The sequence below is a fragment of the Acinonyx jubatus genome, chromosome B4 (genome assembly GCF_027475565.1).
Source record: "Acinonyx jubatus isolate Ajub_Pintada_27869175 chromosome B4, VMU_Ajub_asm_v1.0, whole genome shotgun sequence".
Classification (NCBI taxonomy): domain Eukaryota; kingdom Metazoa; phylum Chordata; class Mammalia; order Carnivora; family Felidae; genus Acinonyx; species Acinonyx jubatus.
The window spans coordinates 22176579-22194997 of NC_069387.1; the positions used below are offsets into that span (position 1 = coordinate 22176579).

The 18419-nt window shown below is 42.9% G+C and overlaps 1 protein-coding gene across 19 annotated transcripts in view; it reads left to right on the plus strand.

Moving 5' to 3' along the window:
* Positions 1 to 18419, plus strand: part of KIAA1217 (KIAA1217 ortholog) — a 747790-nt gene that overhangs the window by 545537 nt on the left and 183834 nt on the right. Inside the window, exon 1 of one of the 19 annotated variants that reach the window (XM_053225400.1) lies at positions 3649 to 8616. The exons of the other annotated variants lie outside the window; for them this stretch is intronic. Coding sequence (XP_053081375.1) covers positions 8572 to 8616 — 45 coding nt within the window. The 5' untranslated portion in view covers positions 3649 to 8571. Of the gene's footprint in view, positions 1 to 3648; positions 8617 to 18419 lie in introns of those variants that run through there. 19 annotated transcript variants of the gene reach the window in all.

The window sequence follows — 18419 nt, forward strand, 5'->3', positions numbered from 1 at the left end:
GGTGCCTCCGTGAGTTCACCGCGGCATCCCAGAAAGCCTCGGCACAGTTTGGGAACCGCAGGTACAGGTGGTGGCAGTTGTTATGGGGATAGATTCACTCCGGCAGAGAGAGCAGAGATGAGCTCCAGAAAGGGGAGGCAGCATAAGAGGCGCTTCTGAGAGGAGATCAGAGGGAATCTAGAGACACAGGGAAAAATGGATGTCCTGGCTGAGCAGTGCAAAGGAGGTATGCTTACAGCTAAGAAATGAATCTAGGTGTAAGAAAGGAAATTTTCTTTGCTTTTTTAAAAAAATTTTTTGATGTTTATTTTTGAGAGAGACAGAGAGACAGAGCACAAGCAGAGGAGGGACAGAGAGAGAGAAGGAGACACAGAATGCACAGCAGGCTCAAGGCTCTGAGCTGTCAGCACGGAGCCCGATGCAGGGCTCAAACCCACAAACCTTGAGATCATGACCTGAGCCAAAGTCTGAAGCTTCGCTGAATGAGCCACCCAGGCACCCCAGAAAGGAAATTTTCTATGACGTTTACATGGTTGATGGAGTGGGGATGGTGGTGCTATGGTAATACATTAAACTTTTTCTCTTTTCCCATTTTTTAAAATTTAAATTTATTTATTTGAGAGGGAGAGCACAAGTGACGAAGGAGGAGAGAGAGAAAGGGAGAGAGAGAGAATCCCATAAGGTGCAGAGAGACAGGGAGAGGGAATCCTGTGAGGGGCAGAGAGAGAGAGAGAGAGAGAGAGGGAGAGAGAGAGATCCCATGCAGGCTCCGCACTGTCAGCCCCGAGCCTGAAGTGAAGCTCGAACTTAAGAACCCTGAGATCATGGGCAAAGTCAGATACTTAACCGATGAGCTACCCAGGTGCCCCTCTCTTTTCCCATTTTAAAAAATACGTATCTCCTCATTGTATTAAGAAAAAAAAATGTATATATATATACTTATGACCCCCCCCCCCAAAAAAAAAAGCTTTCTAGCTTTCCTGTTACTCAGCACAACTGATCTTTTTTCTTTGGTTGGTTTTTCTTTTCATGCACCGTGTTTCTATGGAGCTGCAGCACTGAGCTGTGGAGGGCAGTAAAGGTAGGGGCAGAGATTAAAGCAAGGGTATGACAGAAAATACATAGTTCCAGGTTTGCTTTTCTTCATGACACATTCGGTAGAACTGGGGAGGTATAGTGTGAAGCGGGTTTGCACAAGGCCCTATGATGAAGCCGTGGAAAGAAGCCAAGGCCTTGATGCTGAGCAGAGAAGGTAGAAGGGACGCTGGGCTGGAGCAGCCCTGGGGAGGGTGTGAGAATGTCAGGTGGGCGGAGCCCTGGAAAAACACTTGGACAAGACCCCAGCAACCGGTCTTCAAAAGGGGCCTGCACTGAAGGTGTGCGGCCCAGCTTTCTTTCAGAGCCACAGTTTCCCAAGCCAGCACTAAAACCACTCGTGTTGACCAGAACACCTGAAGGGTCTTGGAAAAAGTTCATATATCCAGCTTCGTTTATTTCTTTTAAGTTAGTTTATTTATTTTGGGAGGGGTAAGGGCAGAGAGAGAGGAAGACAGAGAATCCCGAGCAGGTTCCATGCTGTCAGCACAGAGCCGGACATGGTGCTTGATCTCAGAAACTGTGAGATCATGCCTTGAGCTGAAATCAAACGTAGGACAGTTAACTGACTGAGCCACCCAGGCGCTGCCATATATCCGGGTTTGTTCATTGTTCATTCAGGTGAAAGGTTTCTGGGTGACAAAGCGGAAAGATGACATAAGTAAGCATATAGAACTCCAGAGGTTTTGCAATTACTGTCATCTCGTATCCGGCTGTTTCATCAGGTAAAAGCAGTGATTCTGAGAATCACGTGGCTGAAACCATTGGGTTTGTGGATCTGATAGAGAATGCGATCTGGCACCCATTTCCATTTTAAGGGAAAAATAAAGGACAAGAAAGCATCCTTATTCCAAGCCTCCGAGAAGGTTATGTTTTTAATTCCGCACCACAGCAAATGCAAACAAATTTGTAATTACACTTCGTGCATGGAGCCCTGTAGAGGAAAAATAAATCGGTATCCATCTACCCAAAAGCCATAAATCAAACATAGAATAGCTAATCACAGATATAAATTGTATGCGCGGGCCTGATTACTTTCCCCGCAGTCTGTTGTGTACAATTAACAATTTAGATCTTAGGCTGGCAGTGCCGTTTTTGAAATATGACTCGAGAGCATATAGTTCATTTTTAAATTTTCCCAGCCCAGGTTTACACCTTTTGTTCCATTTTGGTTAAAGTATTATCTTCAGGGGCGCCTGGGTGGCTCAGTCGGTTAAGCGTCCGACTTCGGCTCAGGTCACGATCTCGCAGTATGTGAGTTCGAGCCCCGCGTCGGGCTCTGTGCTGACGGCTCAGAGCCTGGAGCCTGCTTCCGATTCTGTGTCTCCTTCTCTCTCTGCCCCTCCCCCGTTCATGCTCTGTCTCTCTCTGTCTCAAAAATAAATAAACGTTAAAAAAAAAATTAAAAAAAAAAGTATTATCTTCAGGAGGCTCAGGATAAAGACTGCCTTGGGGCAGCTCTCGTGGTACCCCAGCACCTGTCCGTTTATCGGAATAAATGGAACTGCTGATGGCTGAGAACACACAGCCACTTTTATGGCGTAAAAACAAAAACAGAAACAGAAATACAAAGCAGCGGCAGTCTGCATTCCTTGATTTCGTCGGGTGGAGCCTGGTCCCAGTGGGCCCAGCCCTGGCTCCGTACCTTCTCGTTCTCACCAGAGTTACTAAGGATCGTCTTAGTTACAGAGGAAATGGTACAAGCTGCTATGAAATCAGTGTGGCGGTTCTTCAGAAAGATTAAAACTACCATTGCCCTGTGACCCAACAATTCCATTTCTCAGTATCTATGGCCAAAAGAATTGAAAGTGAGGACTTTTAAAAAATAAATTCAGGGGTGCCTGGGTGGCTCAGTCGGTGAAACCTCTGACTTCGGCTCGGGTCATGATCTCGCGGTTTGTGGGTTCGAGCCCCGCATCGGGCTCTGTGCTGACCGCTCGGAGCCTGGAGCCTGCGTCGGGTTCTGTGTCTCCCTCTCTCTCTGCCCCTCCCTCGTTCACCCTCTGTTTCTGTCTGTGTCTCTCAAAAAATAAATCGGTGTTTAAAAAAATTTTTTTAAGTAAAAAATAAATCCAATGCGTATTTTAATTTTATTTATTTACCTACTTACTTATTTATGTAAACTCAACCCCCAGTGCGGGGCTTGAACTCACCAAGATCAAGAGTCACATGGTCCACTGACTGAACCAGCCAGGTGCCCCTGAAAGCAGGGACTTGAAGAGATCTTGGTACCCCCGTGTTCATTGCTGTGTTATCCTCATAGGTGGATACCAGCCATGTGAGAGGGTGGAGACAGCAGCGTGGATATCCAGCCTATGGCATATTATTCTGTCTTAAGTAGGAAGGAAATCCTGGCGCATGCTACAGTGTGGGTGACCCTGGAGGACATCGTGCGAAGTAAAACAAGCCAGTCACGAAAGGACACGTGGTGTATGATTCCATTTATATGAGGCACCCAGAGTAGGGAAATTCATAGGGACAGAAAGTGGTATGTGTGGTGGTTTCCAGGGCCTGGGGCGGGGCGGCGGGGGGGGGGTGGGGGGGCGGGGAGTGGAAAAGAGAGAGCAGTTATTTAATGGGTGTAGAGTTTGGGTTTTGCAACATGGCAAGAGTTCTGGACGCGGATGGATGTGACAGCTGTACAACGGTGCGAACGTATGTAAGGCCACTGAAGTGGACACTCAAACATGGTTAAGATGGGCCCTTTCTCTCATGGTTCTTTTACCGCGACTGAAAAGCAAAGCCGCAGAAGAGTGGGCTCCACTACAGCAGGCCAGCCCCGGTTAGTCTGCAGCAGGGGCCAAGCTGCGCTGGTTCGGGCCCAAAGCAGGGGGTGAGCTCAGGAGTGGTTAGACCCAAGTGGTGCCATCCGCAGAGGGGAGCCCACTCTGCCAAGTTGGCAGGCGGGGATTGCCGAGCACTGGGAGAGAGAGCAGGGCGGCGCAAGGGGCAGGTAGGCTCCAACGAGGCAGAAGACCCTGCACCCTGCCTTGGCCGAGGACTTGCCCCAGCGGGAGAGATGGCGGGCAGTGTGAGTCATCTGTGTACCTGGGCCAAGGGCTCTTTCAATGCCACCTAGGCTACTGTCCTCAAACCACTCAGAGTGGGTGGGTGTCTGACGTGCCACCGGGAAGCACCGGCTCCGTCCTGGGTCTTGTCTGGCTGGCTGCTCAGGAGAATCTTGACGGTAGTGGACAGGCGTCTGCTCTATTGACGGGTATAGAAGGGAGGCCCCGGATGAACGGACCATACTACTTTCCATCTCAATGACTCATGACCGAAGGAAACAACTTTTGTTGGTGCTGACGACAGCAGTGTGGTGATGTGGCTTATAAGTGATCCTTCCCTTTTTAAAGAAAAATTTATTTTGACAGAGAGGGAGAGAGAAAATGAGTGGGGGAGGAGCAGAGAGAGAGGCAGAGAATCCCAAGCAGGCACGACACTCAGCCCAGAGCCCGACGTGGGGCTCCATCCCACGACTGTAAGATCATGACCTGAGCCTAAATCGAGTCAGATGCTCAACCCACTGAGCCACCCAGGCACCCCGCCCCCCTGCCCTCTTTCTTTTTTTTATTTATGACATGTGAACATGGTTTCAGCCCTTTGGTTTCTTCCGGATCCTGAGCTTCTCCTGGCCCACCAGAACTTCATTGAACGTTGGGTTAATGGAGCGACCCGTGTGTCAATTCAACTGATACACGTACAGCAAGTTCTGTGCACGCTTCAGCAGCTCACCGAGTAAGACGAACCAGGGTTCCACTGGGTAAATCCTTCCATGCCATGAGAAATCCCTGACAATGTGACATTTCTCCTTTTACCGGGAATTTTATGGCCGTCAATGATAGCTAGCCCTGGTATCCATACCCAAGCTCTTTACTGAACGCAATTCATTTTGAGTGACCTTTACTTTTCAGTAATAGTCCATTATTTGTGACATACAGATTGCCAACAGCCTAATCAGCCCTCTGGCTTTGGGTTACTAGCACTCCATCTGCTTCATGATGCCATTGTAAAAATCCAGCTGTGCTGCTAGGAAGGGGAAAAAAGTATAGACTGAATCTTTTTCCCTGGAAGAAAAATTTGTGTGGAATGAAGAGTATCAAACAATAATGACTTTCTTTTGCTCGTGTGTGTGTGAGAGTGGGTGGTACTTCTTCTTAGTACTTAAGAGTTCATGTGCCTCAGTTAATATTAGAATTAGGAGCTAATTCTACTGGAAATGTGAACTAATTCCACTGGAAATATGGAAAAGAAAATATGGATAGTTTTGGGCCCCAAATGGGAGCCGTAGTAAGAATTCTTGTATTTTACTTCCCCGGCCGTGGCTCATTCGTTGTTTATTTTGTACTTCTGCTTCTTCAGTAATCTTTGTGTCTTGTAGACCCTTACTTCTTAAACAGGTGGTGTTGATACCCGTTTGTGTGTTAGTCTTGTCAGGTCTTGCAGACTTGTACTGCAGTTGTGCTAATTTCTTGGAGAGGAGCCTAAGATGATCACGTGTTTGTAATAATGCTTACACTTGCTTTTATTTCAAGATTGCTTAAAAGAGCCTTGCCTTCCTGGGTCGATCCTGAGCTTGACCCCCTGAGCTATTGACCGTGCAGAACTGGAGCTGGAGAAGGTGATAAGAAAGTGCTGGCTGGTTGTTAGCTTCTCAACTTCAAATAATCCTGGAAGTTCTCATTTCCATTTATCAAAGAACAATGCCAACGCCACCTGGAAATAAGCAGGGTATTTAAACTGAAGCTCGGTTTTCTGACTTGGCTTCGTTGTTTCAACATTTCCCCGATACAGATGTGTGGGGCAATGGTTTTGCAAGTTCTTTGAAGGCGGCGTTTTGTCTTGAGGATTTTCTTTTCCCTTTCGAGTTTGGAGCTTAGCTCTTGGATTTCAAGGAGGGAAGCTCAGGCAGGCTATGACAGTTTAACTCTCTTTGCTGACATCAGTTCCTGGGGTCATGGATAAATAGGGAATTATTAGGGGGAATATATGGAAGTTAGATGAGATGAGAAAGAAGGATGTGTTTGGTCCCGGGGTGGGCATCTAAAAATGAGAGCAGGAAAGTCATTTTGGTCTCAGCCCTTCCACTTATAGATGAGACCCTGGAGAGAACAGAGGGCTCTCAACCAAGGTCTCAGCTACTTAATGGCAACTCGGCCTCCAGACCCCTTAATCAGCCACCTTTTACACCAGTGTATGGATAGATTCTCTTAAACCTCTCAGGCAAGACTAACTGTGAGCAGCCCGTTGATCCTATAATTCACTGATTTGTCTGATCTGGCTCTAAGATTAGAGAAAATTATGCTCTTGATGCAGAGTGAGGGAAACAGAGGAGTAGGTAATTGGGCGGAAGTTTGGCTTTGCACCTGGGTCAGCAGGGACAGGTGTAAACGTGTTTGTACACTTCGGAGGAGTGATGAAGGGAAAAATGATGAAGACATTGGCCAATTTTGTATTCGGTATTTTGTTGTCTTTCTACCCTGTGCCATTTTCTTGTATGAGTTTATGCTCTTTGGATTAGATTCTGTCCGACTAGATTTAGGGTCCTCGTCCCCCAAATCCAGAGCTCATGGAATTATGTGAGCATATTGGTTGAGTCTCTCACCCACCCTAGTCGGTTGCATTGCTGATTTACAACTGTGGCTGTCAGTAACAAGGGCAGGTCATTGCTCACCGCCCTCCCCAACATACTCTTGGATCACTCCTTGGTACACGGCTTGAGAAAGCCTGACCCTAGAAATAAATAACAGTGTGTGGTAAATAACAGGTGTTGTGTCACTTGTTAGACCAAGTCTACATGTTACTGGAAAATTGGCCCTGATTTTAGTGATCTTTTTATTAACAAAAGGCATTTATCCCGGCAATCAACATTATCCCCTAAATTAGAATTCAGAAGAGTTGGCATGAGGATGAATCCCAGGCCGTGAACTCTCCTCCTGTCCCTTGTCTGGAGTGCAGGTCTCTTGTCTCTATTTTTATGAGTCCCGGGCGATAGCCTTTAGTCTTCTTCTCAGGCACACTCTGTATGCTAGCGTCTTTCAGGATTGTCTCTCTCCTAGGCCTCCCTAGGGGGGGCAGACAGGTCCAGATCCCAGGCCTGCTCATGAAGTTTTCTAAGAGAATACCATTGTTCCTTTTTCCTAGACCCATCAACTCAGCATGAACAGAGGGTGTTTTTTCCAACCACCTCACTGACTTGTCCTGCCTCCTTCTCGGAAGATTTACCCATCATGGCATCCATGCATTTGAGAGAGAACTGCTCTCTCTAAATGATCACACCAATGAACCTGTAAGGAAAAACCTCCTTTGGGAACATGAAATAATTACACTCCTGTTTTTGTTTTAAATTTTGCTCATGCTGTATGCAGCCTTGTTCCATTCAGGTGTTACATTATTTTTTTAACGTTTGTTTATTTTTGAGAGGGAGAGCACATGCATATGTGTGAGCAGGAGAGGGGCAGAGAGAGAGAGGGAGACAGAGGATCCAAAGCTATGGGAGCTTGAACTCATGAACCATGACATCAAGACCCGAGCTGAAACCAAGAGTTGGACGCTTAACCGACTGAGCCACGCAGGCGCCCCTATGTGTTACGTTGTTAATGAAACAGTGTATTCTCCAGCTAAGTAATTTTCTGAAAACTACTTGGTTTTCATGTACTTAGAGCTAGAGTTGAAGGGTAGGTCATCTTCAACATAGCCCAGATTTCTTGGCTTCACTTAATCTATTTTATATGTATATTTATATATAACACATATGTATATATGTGTTATTGCATACTGTATGCATACTGCATATGCGAATATAAAACAATCAGTTTTGGTTTCTAAGATGGGCAATATTAAGGCAAGCTTGTACGCTTGTGAGAATGAGCTAGATAAAAAAGGGGGACGAGTGTGGGAGGGAAGACAAAGGACTGGACCGTGGAAGGGCTAGCCTCAGGAACAGAGGCCACTTTAACATCTTAAGAAGAGGCAAGGCATAATGGGTAATTATGTAAGTTTGGTGGTTTGACAGTAAGAGGATGAGATAGTTCTTATCTGTCGGTGACACATGGAGGAAGGTGATTAACTGACAGTAAGAAAGAAGAAGATGTTGGAAGTTTGAGGAGAGAGGAGAAGTTGTGAAATAGGTAGTTCTCCCAGAAAATGATAAAGTGAAATTATCAGGAAAGTGTAGGAGAATCATTTTGCAGAGTTGAGGGCTAATTTGAGATTGGCGGTTAGGAGTTTAAGGTAAGGCCATTAAGTGGAGTTGTGTGGGGAGTTTTCCCTCCGGCAATTTTAGCTGTTCTGTTGCAGATGGTTAGTTAGGTTGAGCCTGTATTGATTGCCAGACTGGTGCAATGGTGGAAGAGAGGGGCAAAGGCAGAAGAAAATATTTGCAAGGAATTGATGACAAAGTTGGAGCATAGAATCCAAGCCGAGCATGGACGTGGGTAGTGAACACATGACGTGGAAGGAGATTGGAATCGAAGGATGGGATCGACGTGGGGTCAAAGAGTCACGGAAAGGGGGTGCAAGGTAAGGGTTTGACTGGTTTATTCTTTATGCCTCCAATTTGACTATATGACTGTGCTTTGCTTAAACTCTGCCCTATAGTCTCCTGTCCTGAGGGCTCATGGTAGGGGTGATGGTGGGAAGGATGGATGTCTACAGGTCCAAAAAGCCAAACTCTCACATCAGGGGGAAACTTGGCAGCTGGATTTTTATTTATTTTTTATCTATCTATCTATCTATCTATCTATCTATCTATCATCTATTTATCTATTTATTTATTTTAAAGTTTGAGAGAGAGAGTGTGTGTGTGTGCGTGCACACCCGTGAGCAACGGAGGAGCAGAGAGAGAAGAGCAGGAAAATCCCAAGCAGGCTCCGCCCTGTCAGCACAGAGCCCTAGGTGGGGTGCGAACTCAGGAACTGAGAGCTCGTGACCTGAGCTGAAATCAAGAGTGGGATGCTTCATTGACTGTGTCACCCAGGTGCCCCAGCATTTTTATTTAATAGACTGCGTTAGTTTTTGAGAGATGTTAGAAGTTTTGTTTGTTTGTCAGCCTTTATTCAGTCCGGGGTTAATAATAATTTTTTAGAAACTTAGCTGTTTTTAATGGAGTTAAAAAAAATTTTGTCCCTTTAAAATTTTTTTTAACTGTGATTCTGAAAGTAAATTATAAGTAAAGATGAGGATTAATATTTGGTTCTCTGAAGATAATTTTTTTAAGTAAATCATACCATTATGGAAAGTTCAGAAAATTCAGAAATCATTTCTTTTTTTATTATTATTTTTTAAACATTTATTTAGTTTTGACAGAGAGACAGAGGATGAGTGGGGGAGAGGCAGAGAGAGAGGGAGACACAGAATCTGTAGCAGGCTCTAGGTTCCGAGCTGTCAGCACAGAGCCCAACATGGGACTCGAACCCACAAACCACAGGATCACGACCTGAGCTGAAGTCAGATGCTTAACTGACTGAGCCACCCAGGTGCCCCCAAGCATTTTTAAAAACCTTATCCTACAGACAGACAGAAATCTCTTTCCATTTTTAAATATTTAAAAATAGTTTCTATTAATGTCTTGACATTTTATTTTTAATGGCTGTAGGAAATTTGTATTAATTTTAAATATTGGAAATTATTATTGTTAATCGACATTAAAATCTTCTCACATTTATATTGTGGACAACCCAGCAATGAGCCCCAGCAAGAGACCATCTTAAATTGTAGATATAGGGGCCATGACCTGCCCTATTAAGACTTTGTTGGGAACCATGTTTCTGTAGCAGACGGTTCTAGAATTGTCTGGAAGAAAGTACCATCATGAGGGCTTCAGATACCTGAGAAAGTAGATGTGTTGATGCTGTTAGATGTCGTAAGTTGTAAAGTTTCCTACAAGCTATCATTTTGCTCATGATAGCTCATTTGCTCATTTGCTCATACCTCCTAAGAGTATTCATTTCACCCATGGCATTGAAATTAACATCTTAGGTGAGAAAACCTTAAATCACAAAAGTTCTACTTGCTTCCTTTGCCCCCTCACCCTCTAAGAATTAAAAAGAATGCTAGCTTGCAATTTTGATAGCAGAATACTTTGGCTTAGCTCGTGAAATACAAATATTTGAAGTAACCTAGTTTGAGGACACCAGACAAAAGCTCTTCGTAACACAGGTGTTGTAGTTGCAGAATTCATTTTTTCCAGCACGCTCTAACATTTCTCAAATCTGAAGGTGTGAAGGACATGGTTACCAGCAACAAATAGATGTGAATAGTGCCATGTTATTAAATGTCATGCTTCTTCATTTGTCCGTCATGTTTTCTCTCAAACAAAAATGGCTTTTCCTACTTTTATGCTTTTGCGTTTTCTCAGCTAGGCTGTCCACTGAAAGGTTTGTGGCATTCTTATTTTCCAATAAGGAATGGAAATGTGAATTGCTTTTGGTCCCTTTCACAATTATATGAATTAATACTGGCCTGGGTGCCTGGGTGGCTCAGTCGGTTTAGCATCCGACTTGGGCTCAGGTCATGATCTCACGGTTCGTGGGTTCAAGCCCCGCGTCGGGCTCTGTGCTGATAGCTCAGAGCCTGGAGCCTGCTTCGGTTTCTGAGTCTCCCTCTCTCTCTGCCCCTCCCCTGCTTGCACTCTGTCTCTGTCTCTCTCTCCCTCTCAAGAGTAAATAAACATTAAAAAAAAAATACTGGCCCTTAAAACTCTTACACGTAGGAAGGTACAGTTGAAGTAAAATTGTGTTTCAGTGGTAACTAGGGAAGAGATTGACATGAAACAGCCACTACTTTACAGACAGTGCTTAATAATTTAAGAAAAGCAAGGTGATAAATTGTTGTCCAAGTTGGAAATATTTTGTGCATACCACTTTTAGTTTTCTTTTCATCACATTATATTTGCTTCTTGGTATTTTCAAAAGACAGCATAAAATATTTGCTTTTGAACTGTTTCCTGGAAGATAAGATAAAAAGTGCAAGCTCATCACATTTTTATTGGAATGGCTGCAAGGTAGCTGTAGTCTTCCAAGTTGGTACTGCTTATCTTTGTTGAGACCTGGTCTGGATGTTGTCAGCATTTTAGAAAATCATTTCGTGGGTGCTGTCTTCACAAAGCCGGGTAGGATGCCAAATATGGATGTTTCCAAAATATTAGTTCAATAGGCTAGCATCACTGTGATACTCAGACTGATCTTGACATATCACATTAGCGAGTTGTTTAACAGTCTCTCCCCAAGTTTGTTTACCTAGGTGATTTTAAGTGTGTTTGGCGATTTTATTAATTGACGTAAAGTCCCTTTCATGTAAACTTAAGGGAGTTGCTTATTGAGTCCTATGTGCTTTATGTGTGTTAATGCCTCTCAAATACCCATTGAGCTAATTCTGTTTTTATTACCATTTTTACTGATGAGGATATAGAGGTATAGAGGATTTGTATGACTTGCCCAGGATGACAGCTAACAAATTCCCGGGGCACCTGCCTGGCTCAGTCAATAGAGCATGTGACTCTTGATCTCAGGGTCATGAGTTAAGGCCCCGTGTTGGGTGTAGAACTTACTTAAAGAAAAAAAAAAAAAAGAACAACAAATTCTAGTTTCAGAGAGTGTAATCATAAATCTGTATACTGTTATCTCCTTGAGTCCCAGGATTCTGGGACTTAATGTTCTTCAACTGCTAAATATTATCATGGTACAGTACACCCTATTTCGAAGGCAAAATGTTAATGTCATCTCTGGGTGTGACCCAAACTGGCCCACTGAGCAGTGAAACAGCTCTGTTAACAGAGATGCTAATGTATCTATTTATTTTTCATTTACTAGGAATTAATTAGTAATCGATATGTTATATTTTGATCACTAGTAGATTGCCATAAGGAACTTGAACGGTTCAGAGAATCAACCTTTAGCAAAGAAATCATAATGGCAGGAGGCTGTGCCCTAAGCCAGTACTATTTTTTAGGAGTTTGCCTAAAATAGAGGAAATAAGGAAAAATAGGAGCAAAGAATTCCCTCTTCTTAACTTATCCCTTGTTTGCCCTTGTCCAGTGTATAACTTACTTAAGAATTCAAAAGCGTGGATTGTTGAAGAACAGGTAGGGACTTGAAAAGTAAGGCTATGTCACTATTTGCATTCTTTTTGTGATTTAAGAGGACATGAAAGGAGATCATCAGAAAGTTTGTAGCTTCAGATATAAATTTTAGAAAAAGCACATGGAAACCTTTCAAGTAATTTTGTTGTAGAGCTCTCACTTAAGAAAAGTCATGGGCAGGCCTTCAGAACATCTGACCAAGTCAAAGACCTCGATGATGTCAGGGATCTCCTTGCCCTCTTCTGCCTTCTAGAGCCAAATAAACTCATAGAGGAACAGTGGGATCATTTTGGAAAAGACAGCAAGAAGATTCAAAGAAGATGGAGGTCATATTTGAAATTAACTATTCCAGATGTAGAGATTAGGTCAGTATCTAATTATGAAAGACGTTAGTATTTCTTAGGCTCTTCAATGGCTAAAAAAATAATGTTGCATTAACAAAGTTGAATTTGTGAAAATGGCTCCAGGTATTTCAGAGGAAACTATCACTACACAGATTGAAAAGAAGAAAAAAAAAATGAGTAGCCAGCAGTATGGACTAGGACTAGGATTTAATGAAATTTGGTTAAAGGCAAACAATGGAAGGCTATTCTAGCTAAGGTAGAGAGGGTAGGAGAAAACCCAACAGGACGAACAAAGAACTGCTTGAACAAGAAGAATGCGACCACAAAGGAGGGGGGATGGCGGAAGGCCAAGGAGGAGGCCAAAGAAACAGCAGCAGAGGAGAGTCGAAAGCTCAAGCAGGAAATGAGAAGCAATGTTCAAAACACATCAAGGGAAACATTCTTTAAATACATCAGAAGCAACAGGACAGGGAATGGCCTTTCTCTGTTGGGTAAAGGAAGGGTTGGTTTTAAATGACCACAGTAGGTCAAGTTGCTGTCTTTGTTGTTTCTTGTTTCCCCCCAAAGAAAAATTTCTTTGTTTTAAAGAAATCTGGTAGTCTTGACTGGGAATATCGGGGAGGAAGCAACATTATCAGAAGAGCTGGTGAAAGGCTGTTTTAGCAGACTGCTTATATTAAAATCTGTAGGTACCAATGAATCTGGAAACAGTTGCTCAGAATGAAACCCTCGCAGAACACCAGTTGTAGAGAGACTATGAAACTAGGACAGGAGCAAGGTGTCATTTCTGTGTACCGTGGAGGAAGAATGGCCTTGGAATGACACATCTGAAAGTGTTTATGACCTGGAAGAAAATAGGGGATTTGGGAAGGAAGTAGCAGATACCATTGCAAAATTAATTTGGAAACACCTTGCAGGCCGACAGGTAGCAGGTGTACGAGTGTGGTTTGAAAGTGAGCAAATTCTGTCAAACTAATGCCGTCTCTCTCTGTGACACAGTGGCAGCCCAGTAGGTTGAGGGAAAGTGGAAGAAGTGATCTAGTTTGATTTTAGGAGAGTTGACAATGCTCCTCTACTGTTCACACTTACGGGACCTCAAACAAGTGATTGTTTTCTACCGTAAAACTCTGTGAGGGGCTACCTTGTTGCAGCATGCTGAAAGTGTGTTTTAGTTAGGAATTAATGTTATAGTGGGCATAAAAGGTCTTAGCAAGAAATGGTTTTGAAGTGATCACTGAATCTAGTGCTTAGTCAAAATGTTGTAGTAAATATTCTATAGATATACAGGAAACACAGAAAATGACCAGGCTGTTGGTGGCGATGGGAAGAGGGAGGGATTTAAGTCAGAATAATTGTAACCATTTGGAGGCATGGTCAGACAAGCTGCTGAAGGTAATGTCAAGGGTGGAAGGGTAGGGCAGAGGAGAATACTTACATTTTTATGTGGAAGGTTTATGATGATATTATCATCATTAGAAGGCTGCATGCTCAGAGGGCACACATTTTTGAGTTTAATCTGATAGCATTGTGTCGTTTCTTTCTGAGCCTTATCGGCTGATCCTTTCGGGACTCACTGACCTCTGACTAGAGTTAAGAGAAGACCTTGTTGGTATCGAGCTCACAATCAACAGGCCAATCTACAAGGTCAAGTAATGGAGTACTTTGTACTAAGTTCTGGTCTTATCCTTAGGTGAACAAGAATCTAGTCTTACCTCTGTAAGTAGAGAAGTGGTTGGAAACATGGAAAAGTGTCAAAAAGATGGTCAACAGACTGAGAAAAATAAGGCTTCCAGGTAAAACAAAACTTGAATTCAGTGTGGGAAAACGCTGAGTGATAAGCTCAAAGCACGTTGATGATGTCCGCTTATATTTCTTTTCATGACAAACTAAGAGGGCAATGACTTAGCTTAATAAAGGATTTGGAAAAGATTTAGAGGAAGACAGGGTGACCTTTATTAAACATGGAGGCAAGGCAGTGAGGAATGAGGGTGTCACCTTCTTAGAGATCTTTAAAATTATGAACAGTTACGTTTTGGGGATGAGTACATTTTAGACATTTATAAAATGTTTGAATTTGAACTTAGAGTTGGCAGTTAAGGAGATGAGCCCTCTGATCTCTTTCAGCTCTTTGTTGAAACTTGTATTTGTTTTGAAGGACCTAGTCTTTTGTAAGAAAGTTTTAATTGGCATTTTCCTCTTCCTACTACAACTGTGTGTGTTTAGCCCTTTTCTAATTACCATGTAATTCCGTTATGGTAGTGTATATAAATTTTTATCATACTTGCTTGCTTAAATTAACATTCTCGGGGCGCCTGGCTGGCTCAGTTGGTAGAGCATGCAATTCTTGATCTCGGGGTCGTGAGTTGGAGCACCATGTTGGGTGTAGAGATCACTTAAAAAATAAATAAAGATTTTAAAATTTTAACACTTTTCTTGGTGCCTCTCAGCTCCATAAACCATGTCTATCTTGTTCACCACTGTAATTCTAGTCCCAAAACCTTATCTGGCACACAGTTGTAGTATTGGTAGAATAGGTGATAATATCGAGAGAAGTATGGCTTGGAAGGCTGTCATTTTTGGAATGATTTGTTGGACGAAGGAATAGCATGTAATGTACTTCTCAATCTTGGGCATTTTGTTGAACTCCACACTGCTGGAATTGTGTGTCATTTGAATCCAAGAATTTCCTCTCTAATCATTTTTTTTGTAATTTTTAAAAAATGTTTATTTATTTTTGTGAAAGAGCGAGGGAGGGACAGAGAGAGAGGGAGACACCGAAATCTGAAGCAGGCTCCAGGCTCTGAGCTGTCAGCACAAAGCCACACACAGGTCTCAAACTCATGGAAATGCGAGATTGTGACCTGAACCTTAACCAGCCGAGCCATCCAGGCGCCCCTCTAATCATCTTCTTTTAAAATGCAAATGGATCCACACAAAAACTTGTACGTAACTGTTCATAGTAGCATTATTTGTAATTACCAAAAAGTAGAAATAACCCAAATGTCCATCAGCTAGTGAATGGCAGCATATCCATACAATGGAATAATTTTCGGCAGTAAAAATCAATGAAGGACTCATATGCTACAACATGGATGCATTTTGAAAATATTATGCTAAGTGAAACAAGATAGCGGAAAGAAGATTTCCACTAATAAGAAATGTCCAAAGAAGGCAAATCCATAGAGATAAAGAGGAAATTGGTGGTCACCTAGGGCTGAGGAAGTTAGGGGGAGATGGGAAGTGACTGCCAGTTGTCAGGGGGGTTCACTGTAGGGTGCTAAAAGGTTTCTAAAACGACTGCCATGTCAATGGACAATCCCACGAGTAAGCCAAAACCGTTAAGTTGTGTGCTTTAAATGTGTACATTTATGGGGACCTGGCACCACGGGGATAGGTCTCTAACAAGAAAAAGAGCACGAAGAACATGGAGTTCTGTCGATTTTTGCCTTTTTCTAACTGCATTTAAGAATTATATTTGGGGGCGCCTGGGTGGCTCGGTCGGTTAAGTGTTCGACTTCGGCTCAGGTCATGATCTTGCAGTTTGAGAGCTCGAGCCCTGCATCAGGCTCACCGCTGTCAGCGCAGAGCCTGCTTGGGATCCCTTGTTTCCCTCTCTCTCTGCTCCTCTCCGCCTTCAAAAATAAATAAAAATTAAAAAAAAAATGAATTATATTTGCCAAATATGTTTTCTATAAAATAAGCATTGTAGAGTGTTGCTATTTTCTCTTAGAATGTGGACAGACCTTCTAATCTTATCACAATTAGCACCAAAAAAAAAAAAAAAGTGGTTTTTTGTTTTTTGCTTTTTTATCTGCCTCAACCTTCACAACATGAACAAGGGTACTGTGATCTCAGCTCGTTCAGTGTTGTGTCCGTGTTGATTTATCCAGGACCTGGCTCACAGTAGAAGAACCACAGATGTTTGCTGCACTATCTGCACTTAAATATAAAGGTCTGGGGAGATTTTTCTTAAAGAAATGGCCCAGACTCTAGTATCAGCTTAACAGAGGTGCTTGCTTAGAAAATGCTTTTTTAAAAGATTGCCATTCAAGTGATCTTCAATAAGAGTGTCAATGAGGAAAGGACATTCTTTTAACAAATAGTGCTGGGAAAACTGAATGTACACCACTTGAAACCTTACCTCACGCCATGTACAAAAATTAATTCGAAGTGGGTCAAAAACCTAAACGTAAAAGCTAAAACCCTGTCTTAGAGGAAACCATAGGGAAAGTTGCGCGACCCTGGATTTGACAATGATTTCTTAGATATGATGTCAAAAACACAGGCAAGCAAAAGACGAAATTGGACTTGAAAATTAAAAACTTGTGCAGCATGGGACTCTTATCAACAGAGTGAAAAGGCAACCTGTGAAAACGGAGGAAGTATTGGCAAGTCATATATCTGATAAGAGATTGATATCAAATATATATATAAAGAACTCCTACAACTAAACAGAACAACAAGTAAAAGATAACAAAAAAAATGCACAAAGGATTTGTGAAAGGAAAAACACTTTCTTCTCAATGCTTCATTCACTTCTGACACCAGATGGGTGCATTTTTCTGTATCAAACTCTTCTCTGATTCTCAGCTGATACTAATTGCTTGTTCTACAATTTGACTCAATTCTGATGCTAACTGCCCAGCGTTAGTGCAAATCACACAGATTAAGGACACAGTCCCACAAGACTGCCACCTGCTTCAGACTCCAGTCGCAAGTAGTGGGTCCCAGTTACCCACAACTTCTGTCTGACCTTACTACAAATCAGGGGTTCCCATTCCTCCCTCGTCAGGTTTGGTAATTTGCTAACATGGTTCACAGAATTCAAGGGAACAGTTTACTTACTAATAGCCATTTTATAATAAAGGATATACCAAGGGACACACATCTGCAGCCAAATGAAGAGATGCCCAGGGGGATATCTGGAAGGGGATGAAGAGGTGCCCAGGGGGGTATCTGGAAGGGTCCTGAGCACAGGAGCTTCCGTCCCTGTGGAGACCACTCTCCCGGAACATGAATGCATTCTTGTTCACCAGCCCAGAAACTTTTCAAATTTCTTTGGTTAGGGTTTTTAAGGAGGCTTAATTGTAGGGGGAGGGGGAGGGACGCGGGAGGTTGATCAAATCATTGGCCTTTGGTGATAAATTCAACTCCCAGGCCCTCCTCCCTCCAAGGAGGTTGGGGGTGGGACTGAAAGTTACATTTCTCTGGTTGGTTTCTCTGGCAGCCATCCTAGGGATTTCCAGAATCACCTCATTAACATAACTTAGGTGTGGCTGAAAGGGGCTCATTATGAATAACCAGAGAGATGTTCCTTTAACTTTTGGTACTCTGAAGCTGATTCAGGAGCTGGGGACACAAACCAAATATCGTAGCAAAAGATGCTCTTCTGGCTCTTATCACTTAGGAAATTACAAGAGTTTTGGGAGCCCTAGCCAGCAGCAGGGGGAAGAGACCAAATATATGTTTCTTATTATGTTGTAAGTTAAATACACATTTCTCCAAAAAAAAAAAAGAGACATACAAATGGCCAATAAGTACACGAAAAGATGATTAACATCATTACTTGTTAGAGAAATGTAAATCAAATGCACAATGAGATAGTACTTCGCACTCATTAGGATAGCTATTAAAAAGAATGGAGAAGGAAGGGAAGGAAGAGAGGAAGGAAGGAAGAAGGGTGGAAGGGAGGGGGAGAGAGAGGAAGTGAGAAAGGCAGGGAGCGAAAGTGGATAATCATAATAGTCGTTGAGGATGTGGAGAAATTGGAACCCTTGTACTTTGCTGATGGGAATGGAAAATGGTGCAGATACTGTGGAAAATGCGATGGCCATACCTCAAAAAAAAAAAAAAATTAAACATAGAATGGCCATGCAATTAGCCAATCTCCTCCTGGGTAT